This window comes from Esox lucius, chromosome 1 (assembly GCF_011004845.1).
Source record: "Esox lucius isolate fEsoLuc1 chromosome 1, fEsoLuc1.pri, whole genome shotgun sequence".
In the NCBI taxonomy this organism is placed as follows: Eukaryota; Metazoa; Chordata; class Actinopteri; order Esociformes; family Esocidae; genus Esox; species Esox lucius.
In genome coordinates, this window is record NC_047569.1 from 41,168,587 (window position 1) to 41,183,980 (window position 15,394).

General features: G+C 43.0%; 2 protein-coding genes across 3 annotated transcripts in view; both read left to right on the forward strand.

Moving 5' to 3' along the window:
- Window positions 1–1,249: 1,249 nt before the first annotated feature.
- nars2 (asparaginyl-tRNA synthetase 2, mitochondrial) lies at window positions 1,250–8,311 on the forward strand. The gene is made up of 14 exons (XM_010868666.3): window positions 1,250–1,558; window positions 1,825–1,934; window positions 2,396–2,516; window positions 3,052–3,192; window positions 3,323–3,403; window positions 3,638–3,741; window positions 4,436–4,568; window positions 5,010–5,108; window positions 5,438–5,475; window positions 5,823–5,889; window positions 6,656–6,793; window positions 7,059–7,156; window positions 7,328–7,354; window positions 8,106–8,311. Exons 1-14 carry the CDS (start codon window positions 1,409–1,411, stop codon window positions 8,248–8,250), a joined length of 1,452 nt encoding a protein of 483 aa, XP_010866968.1. The 5' UTR covers window positions 1,250–1,408; the 3' UTR covers window positions 8,251–8,311.
- A 1,448-nt stretch (window positions 8,312–9,759) lies between these two features.
- Window positions 9,760–15,394, forward strand: part of gab2 (GRB2-associated binding protein 2) — a 92,552-nt gene continuing 86,917 nt past the window's right edge. For both annotated transcript variants that reach the window (XM_029122116.2, XM_029122120.2), the window contains exon 1: window positions 9,760–10,275. In XM_029122116.2, coding sequence (XP_028977949.1) covers window positions 10,201–10,275 — 75 coding nt within the window. In that variant the 5' untranslated portion in view covers window positions 9,760–10,200. The remainder of the gene's footprint in view (window positions 10,276–15,394) is intronic.

Genomic DNA, 15,394 nt, shown 5'->3' on the forward strand with positions numbered 1-15,394 from the left:
CATTAACCCAGCAGCAGGACTGGTATCTGCTCCTGTGTGTGAGGAGGAACAGAAGGTAGCGTCACAGACTGTCAAGGAGCTCACTGATGCCCTGATCCAGGTCTGGGAGGAGATCCCCCAGGACACCATCTGCCATCTCATCAGGAGCATGTCCAGATGTTGTCTGGAGTGCATACAGGCATGTGGGGGCCATACACACTACTGAGTCACATTATGAGTTGTTGTGATGAAATTCACGCAAGTTGGAACAGCCTGTGATTTCAATCGTCTACTTTGATTTGCGGTGTAAGTTTGAATCCAGCCCTCAATCGGTTGGTGATAGGCCTCCCCCAGATAGGGCCACAGTGTCACTGGACCCCCTGTCTCAGCACCAAGGTTTATGCTGCTATATTATTGTACTGGGGGAGTAGGGTCAGTTCTCCTTCTCCGTTGTAAATCCTTGTAAACATAAGGAATGCACTCTCTAAATATTCTTGTCTCCTCCCCTGTTTAAATTTAGGAGGACATGAGGTCTTGGCCCACACCTTCCGAGTACCAGACTCTAAAGATTCGTTGCTGCCCCTGTCCAAAGTTCTCCTGGCTGTTTTGCAGATCAATACGATACCTGACGATTCCAGCTGACAGTCTGATAACCCCCCGCCAGCCCCCCTTCCACTTGGTTGTCCCTGTCCTTGTCCATCTGGTCATGCTTCTGACCTGGTTTAGGTTTTATGGTTTTGTAAATGCACTTTGTGACAACTGCTGATGTAAAAAGGGCTTTATGAATACATTTGATTGATTGTTTTGCAAGTTTTAATACATTTTCCTCACAGTAGTGAACTATTTGGCAACCTTCATGCCCAGTACCATATCACAACTGAAACGTTTTTCATATGAACAGGATAAGATCTTTGTTTTAATATTTCATCTTTATTTGACCATTTAAGCCCACTGAGAACCAACTGTCATTTGCAATGATGACCTCACTAAAGGCATATAGGAAACGACAAACAAAAGGTTACACAAAGTACTTAAAATAAACCATATACAATGCATAGTGAAGCACAGTAACACGTGACTTAGTAAAACATTTAGTAATTTCTGCAAATTCGACAATTATAGGGAGTGATTTTACAGCTTTTTCCTGAAGCTGTAACTCAAACTACAACTCCCAGAAAGACTATGAGCATGAGTCAAATTTCAACACGTCGATTGGCTAGTTAAAAAGAATGTCGCCTATTCGCTCCAATAGCAAGATACCCAAATAGGAAGTGAGCTTCATTCAGGAAGCACAAGGACAACGTAAATGTCAATTTGTGTTGAAAATAATCTAAATGAAAGTATCTTCCTCTTTTCAATTTTAGTAATTGTTGATTAATCTAGCGACTGTATTTACCCCATCAATTAGTTTGACGTAGCATTCTAGATAATGTTGCCAGTTAAAATGTGTATTAGTGCGTCTGCAGCTTCTCGAATAATATTCCAATGCCTTCGATTTTACTGCCAGAAACCCCCCAAAAAGCTGAGAATATGCGAGGCGGTTTCAAGTTCAGACATGGGAACAAATGTCAAAGTGCAGGTACGGTAGTGTCTTACTGTCGTATTCTTAGATTAATTAATGAGTAGTGAATTATTGAACTGCTTGACCGCCTCTTACTCACAGTCCGTCACAGTGCAACCGTATATCATCCATTAGTGATTGAATGGGCGTCTCCATTTAACTGTTAATTAGTCAAGTGAAAGTCTTAGCTAACATGAGTTCCATACAGTGTAGTTCTTCTTTACGTCAGATGTCCTAGGGCTGAGGTTGCGTTGTACTAACATAATGTATCTTGGTAATCCCAGGGCTGGGTTCGCTCCGTGAGACACCAGAAGCAGAATCTGTTTCTCCACGTGAATGACGGGAGCTCTCTTCAGTCCCTGCAGGTCGTGGCCAGCTCCCAGCTCAACCACAGGTGAGGAGATACAGGTGGTATACAGACATATTAAGGAAAACTCATCCTAAAGTGGCCAAGAGCTTGTGTGTTTTGATGAGGATGGTTGTGGAGAGCGTTGTCGAACATGTTGGTCCAAAATCTCCCATATGTGTTCAACTGGGTTGAGGTCTGGTGACTGCAAAGGCATTAACATATGATTCACATAATTTTCTTACTTCCAACCATTCAGTGACCCCTCATAACAAAGATTATTTCCTTTGATTTGTCACCCGTCTGCACGTTGAAACAAGGAGAGACAATGGGGCAGACAAATCAAGCATTCAGAAAGTTTTAGTAACATAAAGAGTGGAGGTAGTGGGTAATGAATCACCCTGAACTCACCTATGGGGCGGTGTTGTCTTTTTATTGATGCATCCCAAGAATTAATAAATATCAAACAGTTCTCTACCTCTCTTCATGGGTTGTTACTGCTTCCCCAGACTGCTGACATTTGGCAGTGCTGTGGAGGTCTCAGGACTGCTGGTCAAGAGTCCCAGCAGAAGACAGGAGGTGGAACTTCAAGCCAACCAAATACATGTGGTCGGAGAATGTAACCCTGTGGTAAGTTGAGAATAACAGAAACACTTTAACTGCAGTAACTCTGTATAATATAAACACAACATGCCCGAAAAGACCATCTTCTTTGCAGCTAAGAAACCATTTTTGCTGAAAGGCAACAGTCAGAAGAGATTGCAGGATGAGTTTCTTTGCTGCAAAATGGCCTTCATGCCAATTTCTTGTAAGACGTCTTTTCAAGGTGGAAGTGTGTAATTTGGTGCTGTATAGATTTCCTCCTGTCCCTCAAGAATTACTATCTATTATCAGTTTTAAGCAAAAATCTTTATTTAATGGATTTTAGAACTATTCACGGCCTGTATCGTATTGTGTTGATTATTTTTTTTACTTGTGAAGTCTTCACTTCAGCTGTAGCTTCCTATATATGTGAGTGTGTGGCTGACATTTGCTTGTAGAAGCTCTATAATCAGGCTCTCTTGTTTCAAGACTTTCCTTTTTAAGATCAGACCCAGTTATCTTACTCTGTTGTTTCAGGACTCCTTCAAAGATCAGACTCAGTTGTCTTCCTCTGTTGTTTCAGGACTTTCCTTTTAAGGTCAAGGAAAGACATGACCTGGAGTATATTCGTCAGTTTCCTCACCTGAGGTGCAGAACGAACACATTCAGTTCCCTGTTACGAATACGCAGTGAAGCCACCACAGCGATTCAATTATACTTCAGGGTGAGGCCTGTATTTCAATCCATTCTAAAATATTAATTAGAAATAAAGCCAATTATGAACCTTTTTGAAATGCTCATATAGACATGCAGATGTATAAGAAAACATCATGTGAGTGCTTCTTTTGTTGTAGGACAAAGGCTATGTTCAGGTCCACACGCCGGTCATCACCTCCAATGACTGTGAAGGAGCTGGCGAACTCTTTCAGGTGGAGGTAACTATATAGGAACTCACTGCATTGCATTAGCAGCTTATACACTGCTGTTTGTGTTGGAGACACTTTATACAGGACAATGTACAGTATATTGATGTCACATCTTCATTTAGAAGTTGTTGGGTGGGATTAAAGTGTCTACTTCCTGTTGAGGCTTGTTTGAGTAAATCCCTGAAGGCTTAAATGCAGCAAACTGTCGCTAGTCATGTTGACGTGTCCTCTACTCTCCGCCAGCCTGCGTTTCAGGAGAAGCAGGAGGAGGACGGGGGCCAGCCCTTCTTCTCTGTCCCAGCGTACCTTGTTGTTTCTGGGCAGCTCCACCTGGAGGTCATTGCTGGGTGAGGAGATACTGGAGCGAGTCAGGAATTTAGTATATCAATCTGCCCGGCCATTATTTATTACTTTTTTCCCACTCTGAAAAGTATCTGAAGGCCTTGCCGACAACAAATCTGATGCATTTGTTTTCGGGCAAACCAAACTAGGGATGTTTTCTGGTAAGTTCTGCCTTCAGCATAGTATGAATGTTTTGGGAATGGTGATGTGGCTTGTTACTTGGTGTCTCTGTTACTCTGTGTAACTTTAAGGTCCTGATGTATACTGCTCACTATATTTCGTAGAGGATGCACCTTATGTTTTTGGACAGGGAAACTCAAAAATCCTCTGTTATGTCGTTAGCTGTATGGACGATAGACCGCCAAAATGGCGATATTCCTCGTGCTCCGTAGCTAGCTGCTTTAAATCAAATCGAATATTATTTGTCCCCCCTTTTGATAATAGGTGTCAACTAAAATTGAAATCCTTACCTAAAGCATCATTTCTGAAACTGATCATGTATGTAAATAGAAAATCCAAAATGAAAGGGATAAATCAGTCAGTATTTGAGCCAGTCAGTCAATCATCCAGTCAGTCTAATTCAGTAATACATTTGAACAAGAATTAATTCCTAAGTAATTAATCAATTGACTTGAGATATTCAGATAGTGTCTTTTTAAAGATGAATATTTCTGAACTTAATTTGTCTTCCTCATCCAGGGCGTTTCCTGGGGTGTTTTCGTTTGGACCGACGTTCAGAGCAGAAAACTCTCAGAGCCGACGTCACCTGGCCGAGTTCTTCATGGTGGAGGCAGAGATCTCCTTCACTCAGTCACTAGAGGATCTTATGAAGGTATCATGTATAATGTGTTGAAAGACTTTATAATAGGTATATTAGCCCAGAGAAATTTATTTATTATTCCAATTGGACTCTTAATATCTCACCCGGCACAGCCAGAAGAGGACTGGTCACCCCTCTGAGCCTGGGTCCTCTCTAGGTTTCTTCCTAAAATTCGGCCTTCTTAGGGAGTTTTTCCTAGCCCCTGAAATCCAACACTACTGTTGTTTGCTCCTTGGGGTTTAAGGCTGGGTGTCTCTGTAAAGCACTTTGTGACAACTGCTGTTGTAAAAAGGGCTTTATAAATACATTTGATTGAAATTTGATTGGTATATAACTAGTTTTACAAGGAATATTCAGCGATCTTCACTCACCTGGAGGTTTTAACTCTGATTCTGTTCTCTAGACCTGATTGACTAAATGACTCAGCATTAAGTGTTGTCCTTGTCTTCTCAGGTGATGGAGGAGATGTTCAGGTCCACAACGGAACATCTCCTAGCTCAGTGTCCCGAGGATGTGGCTCTGTTTCACAAACATGTCACACCAGGACACAATGTAAGAACCCAGAGTATATCAACTAAATACCAACACCAGAACACAATGCAAGAAACCAGAGTATATCAACTAAATACCAACACCAGAACACAATGTAAGAACCCAGAGTATATCAACTAAATACCAACACCAGAACACAATGTAAGAAACCAGAGTATAGATTATCTCTGTGTACTACTAAATCCCACAAAAAGATCTGATAAAGTTCAATGTGAAAAATATAATATAATGGAATATGGATTCAGACTGGCCAAGTACTTTTTCATGACACTATATACTGGAAATTCTCTGAACATAATGACTAACTCGTTTTTTCTGTCTTTCCTAAGGACAACGTAGACCTGATGATGAAGAGCAGTTTTAACGTGTAAGTGTGTATGATTAAAATAGGTTCTGACTATGTTTTGTGTTATCCTGTTGCTTACATGGGTCAGATCTATCCGCAGATTTTCCATAATGCTAACGCTAAACTCACCTGATTTGCTTATTTAAGGGTTGGTGATTTGTTGACAAGTAGATTGAGGTGCTCTAGCTCTGGAGTAGATTAAATGCAAGGACTGGCCTGTTGTTCCCCAGAAACAGGTTTCAGGTGCCTGGCCTTCACTACAGCTCCTCTGGGCCCTGGTACTGCTGTATATAATTGGACATTTTTGAGGCATACCAAGGTGGTTGGACGATGCTTGTAATTTCTCTCTGTGCTATCTCTTTATTTAGGATAACCTACACAGAAGCCATAGATATTCTAAACCGCAGCTCTCAGAAATTTGCTTTCGAAACAGATGTAAGTAGAGCAAGATTCTGTTTTGTCTTTTAGAAAGCATTACCCTCTGGATTGTGTCAAATTATTGTAGTTTCACGGCATAGAGATGAAAGTTTCAGTCATGTATAAAGGAATGTCAACCCTCTCCCCCCCCCCTCTCTCTGTCTGCCCCCCCGTCCCCCCCCCCCTCTCTCTGTCTGTCTCCCTACCCCCCCCCCCCTCTCTCTCTGTCTGTCTCCCTACCCCCCCCCCTCTGTCCTTCTCCCCCCCCCCCTCTCTCTCTGTCTGTCTCCCTACCCCCCCCTCTGTCCTTCTCCCCCCCCCCTCTCTCTCTGTCTGTCTCCCTACCCCCCCCCCCCCTCTGTCCTTCTCCCCCCCCCCTCTCTCTCTGTCTGTCTCCCCCCCCCTCTCTCTCTCTCTCTGTCTGTCTCCCTACCTCTCTCTCTCTCTCTCTCTCTGCCCCCCCCGTCCTTCTCCCCCCCCCCCCTCTCTCTCTCTGTCTGTCTCCCTACCCCCCCCTCTGTCCTTCTCCCCCCCCCTCTCTCTCTCTGTCTGTCTCCCTACCCCCCCCTCTGTCCTTCTCTCTCTCTGTCTGTCTCCCTACCCCCCCCCTCTGTCCTTCTCTCTCTCTCTGTCTGTCTCCCTACCCCCCCCTGTCCTTCTCCCTCCCTCTCTCTCTCTGTCTGTCTCCCCCCCCTGTCCTTCTCCCTCCCTCCCTCTCTCTCTCTGTCTCCCTACCCCCCCCCCCCTCGGTCCTTCTCTCTCTCTCTCTCTCTCTCCCTGCCAGTGGGGTTGTGATCTGCAGACTGAACATGAGAAGTATCTGGTAAAACATTGTGGCAACATCCCTCTGTTTGTGACTGACTACCCATATACACTGAAGCCCTTCTATGCACGAGACAATCTGGACAAACCTCTTCACACAGTAAGATCGCCTAATGCCTGTGTCAGACCCAATCATTAACTGGAATTTATTTTCAATTGGTAAGACTGGACAGCGTTTCAGAGGTCCGGGTTCTGTACTGGTCATGTCATTTCAACCACAGTCGTCCCTGAAGGGTTATAAACAGATTTCTTATACACTTGCAGTCTTGTCAGCTTCTAAAGGTCTAGGGTCAAAGTTGGAAGCCTATTTAGTCAAAGCCTATTTAGTGTGGATGTGTCTCCATCTGTCCCATGTGCCTGTTCAGGTGGCAGCAGTAGACCTGTTGGTACCAGGGGTAGGAGAGCTGTGTGGGGGAACCCTCCGAGAGGAGAGATTGGACCTGCTGAAGACACGGCTGGCATTGTGAGAACCTCCTCCTTCCCTGTGGTTTCATCATGTCTGTAGTCTTCTGCCCTGTGGTTTCATCATGTCTGTAGGCTTTCTAATAACAATAACATGGTCATAACAGTGTATTCATTTGGTATTTGCTTGGTAATTGCTCATCTCTTAAACTACATTCTGTCTGTTGTTTAGGGCTGGGTTGGACGAGACCTACAGATGGTAAGAGCTTTTTAATGTTGTATATGAAAGTATTAACACACAACAGGGAATAACCGCACACCTCAGCGCTTACATGAGGCCAAAGGAATCTCAGGGGTTTGTGGTATATAGCTAATATACCACGGCCAGGCACTTCGCAATGTGTCATGTCTAAGAACAGCTCCTAGCCATGGTATATTGGCCATATACCACACTGCGTCATCCCTTATGGCTTAAATATAGCTTTTGCTACATGTTGATATGGTGACCCTTTTCATTTTATAATGGGGGTTTCTACTTTTATGATGAAGTACTTTATGGTTCTGTTCAGGTCTATTCTGTTCAGGTCTATTCTGTTCAGATGGTCTAACCTGTCCTATTATTGTCTAACCTGTCCTATCATTGTCTAATCTGTCCTATCATTGTCTAATCTGTCCTATCATTGTCTAATCTGTCCTATCATTGTCTAATCTGTCCTATCATTGTCTAATCTGTCCTATCATTGTCTAATCTGTCCTATCATTGTCTAATCTGTCCTATCATATTCGAATTTGTCCTAGCATAGTCCAATTATGGTCTAACGTGTTTTATTTTAATCTTTGCAGTTAGTTCTGATAATTTTTTATTCTTTGTGATATTAGTTTTATGTTCAGCTTTTTTCGGTATTATTATAATCTGTTCAAATTCAGTATGTTTGTGTCTGTTTTATTCTGACTTGTGATATTAAGTGTTCTATTGTTTTGTTCTAATGTCCTTGAAATGTTCTCTGCAGGTATCTGGATCTACGGCGGTTTGGTTCTGTTCCACATGGTGGGTTTGGGATGGGCTTTGAGCGCTACCTCCAATGTGTTCTAGGAGTTGACAACATCAGAGATGTCATTCCATTCCCTAGATACTCCCATTCTTGCCTTCTGTAAAGTTTAAACCGTATGGCGCTTTTCACTTGTCTGTTGAACAATCAATGTTTTTTTATTTATAAAAAATATACAAATAATCAAATGGTGTCTGCTGCTGTTCATACAAAGTCAAAATGTTTTAATGCTTTGTGGATCACTGTATTGTTCATAAAGCCCAGCGCAGTGGTAAATATCCTATATTCTATCCATAAAGTTCATCATCTGTTGTTCTGTCGCTGAGGAAAACAATTAAGCCTAATTCTTTCCAGTGTATCCAAAGTGGCAGTTTGTCTAATTCACACGGTTGGGTCCTGTAATAATGTAATCCTGTATTGTTCCAAGGTGTCTGTCCAGTGCACTTACAGAGTTATTACATAATGTTCCAAGATGGAGACACACACCTTTGTTTCACCGTCTTACTGTAGTTGTGTTTACCGTCTGTGCTCATGTGACCATCCTAAATACCTGAGGCCATGAATGTCTCTGCCACACCACAGCTCTTGTCCTGACATCCTGCTTTTTTCTTTCCAATTCCATAACTAATTTGTAAAATGTAATTTAGCTTTTAGCTGCCAAGTGCATGTGGACTAATGTAGCACAGCTAGTAGTGCTGCTAGCAGCATGTTCAGCTAACCCAGTGTGGCACATGAATTATAGTGGGCCCAGAGTGATGCTGTCATCAAGTCATCAGCTGCAGTTGTGTGTGTGTGTGTGTGTGGTTTCATGGTTTCATTATTATTGTGATAGGTATTGTGAAGTTAGTGAGTTAGGAGAGATACAAACACAACATTCCTGGTTTTACTATACATGGTGAAACCTGACATTTCGGTCTCTGCAATGTTTTTTTAGTTGTTTCCCACAAGGAAAAGGCTCTATGGGGCTTAAATTTAGGGTTACACTTACATTAGAGGTTGGTGTTGAGGATTTCTGTTTTTCTGGTGCCCACAGGAATATAAAACCTCTGCAGTGTCTACTCTAACCACTAGATGGTGCAGTTATACACCTTAAATCATATTTGTTTTATCTTCTGCACTTTATGTCAATAGTATCTTTTGCCTTTCTGCTGTTTTGGCTTGCGGAAGTGTCAGGAAACCAGGTTATTCTGCCGACTAGGAAACATTCTTAATTTAATCTTCAAATGTAATCTTAATCTTAGCCTATTAGACTATTTAGAGATCGGTCAAACTTTTTCAATGTGTGAAAAGTAGTATAGAATTAATGGTCATATTGCTGCACCGATCCATTGGTTTACACTTCTTCACAACGTTTTTCTGTGTAGACGCATTGAGTTTACTCTTCTACAGTTAAGTTACCATACACTAAAGCCTACTCAATCTTGATGTTTTGACTGCTTGAAAGCGGGTTCTTATAGGACACTGCGTGAAGCCAAAGCACAGCCCCTCTGTGTTCATCCCAGCGCTGCTGTAAATGTTCAGAGCCCATCCCTGACGTTCAGTGGGCGTGGTGTGAATTGGAAAACAAAGTGCAGACACCCTTCAGTACTTCCTACATCACTGTTATCCGTTGAGTGCAACCTTCGCCCGCGGGCTCCGTGCTAGTTAACCGCTCAGCGCAGCTGCATGGCCCAATAATTCTCGAGAATAGAGAGAGGAAGAGGGACAAGGGACAAAACGAGGGGGTGTTGCTGCGCTCCGCTCCGCTCCGGATCGCTCCTCGAGCAGGCTGGTGGTGGGATTGTGTTCTTGTGCGTTATGGTGACAGCTCGTGACACCAAGGACTAATAGAAGCCCGGGAGCATCCCCTCCTCTCCTCGCGCTTAGCCAGCCTTTTGCTATAGACCGACAAGCTAAATGGGGAGAAGACTGCACCAAACTGTGTTTGGATCAGATAGCACCAATCCACAGTGACCAGAAGAACTGGACATCAAGAGCTGGACGGGTCCAGTCATGTACCAGTGAGCGGTTATAGGCTCCTTCTGCAACCGGATTTTGGAGAAGCGGTGGGTTCAACATGAGCGGTGGCGGAGAGATCATCTTCCAAGGCTGGTTGAGGAAGTCGCCACCCGAGAAGAAACTGAGGAGATATGTAAGTAACAGAAGACTGTCCTACTTTTTGCGCACTTTTGATTATTGGGTGTTTTTGATGTTTTTTTACATTAGAGAAAAGAAGAATGTGTGTGAATGGATGTGAGAGAGACAGACATGAATGTGAGTTTATCTGTGAGTTCCGTTTCTAGCAGGTGGACAACTCACCTGGTGAACTGTTGGCTTCCACTGTGTAACTATACACCTCTCTTCCGCTGTTCTAGTTAATTTGGGGATTTTCTTGGGGATTTCAAGGTCAAGTGCTTCCAAAATCCGTTGTATTCATTCATTAATGTGCCTCGCTCACTGGGACAGTAGCTAGCTGATTGTTCAAGGCCGGCTGCAGAGGAAACGGTTCACAATGGGGTTCTATCGTACCACGAAGGCGCCGTCTGCCCGCCCGTCTGTCTTGTTTGCAATGGACAGATGTCCCCGTAATTGCCTGTAAACTGCTCAATGGCAGAAAGCATTTATTTATATATATATATAGATTTAATTATGAATATATAACAGTATATATGTATACTGTTATTTGTGTATGTGTGTATGTATGTGTGTGTGTGTTATGTATGTATGTATATATATAATATATATAGTTATGTATATACAGGGACGCCGAAAGGAATGACAGGGCCCGGGACAGAATTGAACATTTAGGACCCAAACCACCGGACAAAAAATGTATTAATAGTAATTAAACGACTGTCCAATTTTTTAAAATTGTTTAATGCTTTAATTCATAACTATGCCACATTCAAATCCCTTTGTTTTCAACACAGGTAATTAATTATGTCACATCTTTTCAATTCATAACCTACTCAGTCCCCATCAGCCATTACTGAACTGCTACACATATTTAAACATTCTCTTTTAGATTTGTCCTTCCATTTCGGAGCTCCTAGTTTTGGTTGCATGGTGGCAATGTTTTAGCCAGATAGCTACAGTACTGTAGTTAGACACATTTATTGGTTAAATCTGAGAAAAAAATTCAGCTCCACTAGGATTTGGTCAGTAAAAAAAAACAATTACAGCATTTTGCAATTACTCATCCGTCAGAAAGCGATTCTGCACCAATGCCCGATAGAGAATCACGTTCCGAATAAAAATATGAAAAATGGAATGACCTGTTCCAAAAAAAGCACTAACTCAGAGTTCGACCAATTAAGTTCTTCTTAGCCCTGCTAATGTTAGCTTAGGGTTTCTGGTAGCTAGCTACAGAGTTGGTCTAAGCCTTCTTTCGCTTTACTATTTTTGTAGTGTATGCTGTAGCAGACAAGGGAGGAACTGACGGTTTGTCGTCCTGGTCTCTAGCTGCCATTATAGTTTCTTACAGTAAGCAAACTTCGCCCCTTAGGGCATAGTTACGCTATGAATAATATCATCCTGGTAAAATAAGCCAAGGAGGAAAGCCTGCTTCGCAGAAGACGATTGGCTGGGAAGTAGCGGCGTGCTCCAAAAATTATAAAATGACATTCCACCGGCACTTTTTTTTACTGAATAAATCCTATCTAATGCAGCTTTACCAAAGTTATGTTGGCCCTGGTGTTTAGGGTTTCACCCCGAATGGCTGTTGATGTTAGGGTATCATTCTGATTGGCTGTAAGGTTGTGGTGTCACTATATATATATGCTGTAAGTCTTATCCCACTGAAAAACCAATAAGCTGCTCTTTCTGTTGCCAATTTATGAATATGTAGTAGTAATGTAGTCATCACCACAACATAATAAAATCTCCATGGCAAGTAGAGATGGTTGGGGTACACTTTTGACCAGGGCCTGTGAGGTCATAGGCATGTTCAAAAGTATGGCGCTAAATAGCAAATAGTGGCACCTAGGCGTTTGTCAACAGAACTGCATGCTATACATGGTCACGAATCTGTCTTTCCTGCAAGGGTGTAAGAGCGACTGATGTTAGGGGACACACATTTAACTATAGTGTGAATGTTTAATATGTAGTTCTCGGTTTTGATAGGACACAAGCATTCAGTGTGAATATTCCAGTAAATTTAACTTTAAGTAGGGATTTCTGAACATGCAATAGTCCTAACCAGCATTAGAAAATTATACTTTGTATGAATTTCTTTTGCATGGTGGGACTTTTCAGCTGGAATGGCGTTTCAGATAGATAATAATGTAACCAGAGGGCATGGTGGGACTTTTCAGCTGGAAAGGAGTTTCAGATAGATAATAATGTAACCAGAGTGCATGGTGGGACATTTCAGCTGGAAAGGCGTTTCAGATAGATAATAATGTAACCAGAGTGCATGGTGGGACTTTTCAGCTGGAATGGTGTTTCAGATAGATAATAATGTAACCAGAGGGCATGGTGGGACTTTTCAGCTGGAAAGGCGTTTCAGATATATAATAATGTAACCAGAGTGCATGGTGGGACTAGTCTGCTGGAAAGGCGTTTTAGATAGATAATAATGTAACCAGAGTGCATGGTGGGACTAGTCTGCTGGAAAGGCATTACAGATATATGATAATGTAACCAGAGTGCATGGTGGGACTTGTCTGCTGGAAAGTTATTACAGATAGATGATAATGTAACCAGAGTGCATAGTGGGACTTGTCTGCTGGAAAGGCATTACAGATAGATGATAATGTAACCAGAGTGCTTCTTTAAAATGACTAATACTACAGTGATGTTGGTAACATCTCAGTCAGGCATGTTAGTCCAGCTTTAAGTTTTCCAATCTGCTCCTATAGACACCTTGAATTAATACTTCTCTCTATCTTACCTGTTGGTTTGAGGCATCTCTCTCTCTTCCTCGCTCTGTCTGCCTTTCTGACCAGTGTTATTGTTATGACTGCTTCTCTCCTGCATAAAGTAAACACACAGTACAACCCTAAATTCAGATGCTGTTCTTTTATCAGAGATCATATTCAATGACTGATTTACATGATGACAGATCAACAGTCTGTCTTGAGGTGGCACTCATCAATGATTTACATTACTGTAACGTTTGTTAGATAAAACCTGGATGTAAAGAGAGCTAGCTAACTACGTCTTACAGAAGAAAGCTTATATTTTATGATGTTCGTTCTATAGCTATGAAAATGTACTGATGTTTATACACGTGGTACTTACTGTGAAAACATGACTTATAGCTACAATAATCCACTTTGCCAGCCTACACACACTGCCCGTCATGAATGAATGAATGAGAATGTCGGATTCGGTCATGGTGGGACGTGACAAGTTCCAACGCCTAATTTTGTCAAAACAAAAGTGTTTGTTGTGGGGCCCAAAAACCATTGTTGTGGGGCCCAATTTAACCCATTTCTAATATTGAGGGGTACATGTCCCCTCTGTGCCCACGGCTCCTACGCCCTTGCTTCTCTGCCTACTCATCAGGTATTGGAACGATGTGACTGAAACAAATAATGTGTATTACAGCACAATCATCTCTTTCTACTGTTTATGTCCATTTGTAAAACATCCATTCCACTGATAATGTGTGTTACAGCACAATCATCTCTTTCTACTGTTTATGTCCATTTGTAAAACATCCATTCCACTGATAATGTGTGTTACAGCACAATCATCTCTTTCTACTGTTTATGTCCATTTGTAAAACATCCATTCCACTGATAATGTGTGTTACAGCACAATCATCTCTTTCTACTGTTTATGTCCATTTGTAAAACATCCATTCCACTGATAATGTGTATTACAGCACAATCATCTCTTTCTACTGTTTATGTCCATTTGTAAAACATCCATTCCACTGATAATGTGTGTTACAGCACAATCATCTCTTTCTACTGTTTATGTCCATTTGTAAAACATCCATTCCACTGATAATGTGTGTTACAGTAAAAACCTCTCTCTTTCTGTTTCCTCTCTTCTCTATCCATGTGCCTTATAGCAGTCTTTGCCATGATGTCATCTGTGTGTATGTGTGTATGTGTGTGTGTATGTGCGCGTGCGCGTTTTACAGCTGGTCGACATCCATTCCTATCCTCCCTGTATGTCTTCATAACACCGGCTACTAACTCATTGTTCTCCTCTTAGATGTGTCTCAGCAGGGTCAAGGGTCAAGGAGAGCTGAGCCGATCAAGGGGGAAATCCTGACAATATAGACACAACACCACGCAGCACTAACACTTTAACACTTTAACACTTTAACACTTTAACACTGTAAAGGGTGAAGAAATACTACCGTCCCTCATGCCTCTCAGTCCAGAACAGTGATGAGAATAGAGGCATCACAGCCCTACTAATATGAGGGCAATAAACAGTCTACAGTTCTGCTAAGAGTGCAGTTCCTAGACCAAGTCCCAGCCCTATCCCCCAGTCCCGGCCCTATCCCCCAGTCCCGGCCCTATCCCCCAGTCCCGGCCCTATCCCCCAGCCCCGGCCCTATCCCCCAGCCCCGGCCCTATCCCCCAGCCCCGGCCCTATCCCCCAGTCCCGGCCCTATCCCCCAGTCCAGCCCCGGGTCCCCAGCCCCAGTCCCGGCCCTATCCCCCAGTCCCGGCCCTATCCCCTAGTCCCGGCCCTATCCCCTAGTCCCGGCCCTATCCCCCAGTCCCGGCCCTATCCCCCAGTCCAGCCCCTGGTCCCCAGCCCCAGTCCCGGCACTATCCCCTAGTCCCCGCCCTATCCCCTTGTCCTGGCCCTATCCCCATCTTCCATTTCCAGCCAATAACCGCTAAGCAGTGGGACAGACTGAGAATGTAGCAGCAGAGCCTCTCAGCTCAATGAGATGGAATGTTTAGTATAGTTGGAATAGAGAGGTTCAGGACCCTGATCAACCCAAACGCAACCCTCCATTTTAACTCCCTGACAGGAAGAGTGACAGACACACACAAACACATAGACAGACATAAGCAAGGCAGCAGGTTGTATCTAGGACAATGGGGCCCATTTAGCTGGTGTTATTGCTGTCACCTGACGTTGCTCACGTCCTAATGTGGACAGGATATTTAAAGACCCTGCTACTCCTGACATTACATTCTGCTCACAAGTGAGAGGTGGGAGGAAGAAATTCAAAACACTGAGAAGGGTTGGTGGCACTCTCATATTTTTCAAGACAATGAAAATTGTGAGAACCAGATAAGGACAAAGAGATGGAAAGAGTGAGAGAGTCAAAGAAGGAGGGGGCAGGGGAGGAG

Coding starts and splice junctions, on each gene's coding strand:
- nars2 (XM_010868666.3), top strand. CDS start 1,409: ATGTTGCCAGTTAAAATGTGTATTAGTGCGTCTGCAGCTTCTCGAATA. Junction 1,559..1,824: donor GAACAAATGTCAAAGTGCAG/GTACGGTAGTGT, acceptor TGGTAATCCCAG/GGCTGGGTTCGCTCCGTGAG. Junction 7,355..8,105: donor TTGGACGAGACCTACAGATG/GTAAGAGCTTTT, acceptor TGTTCTCTGCAG/GTATCTGGATCTACGGCGGT.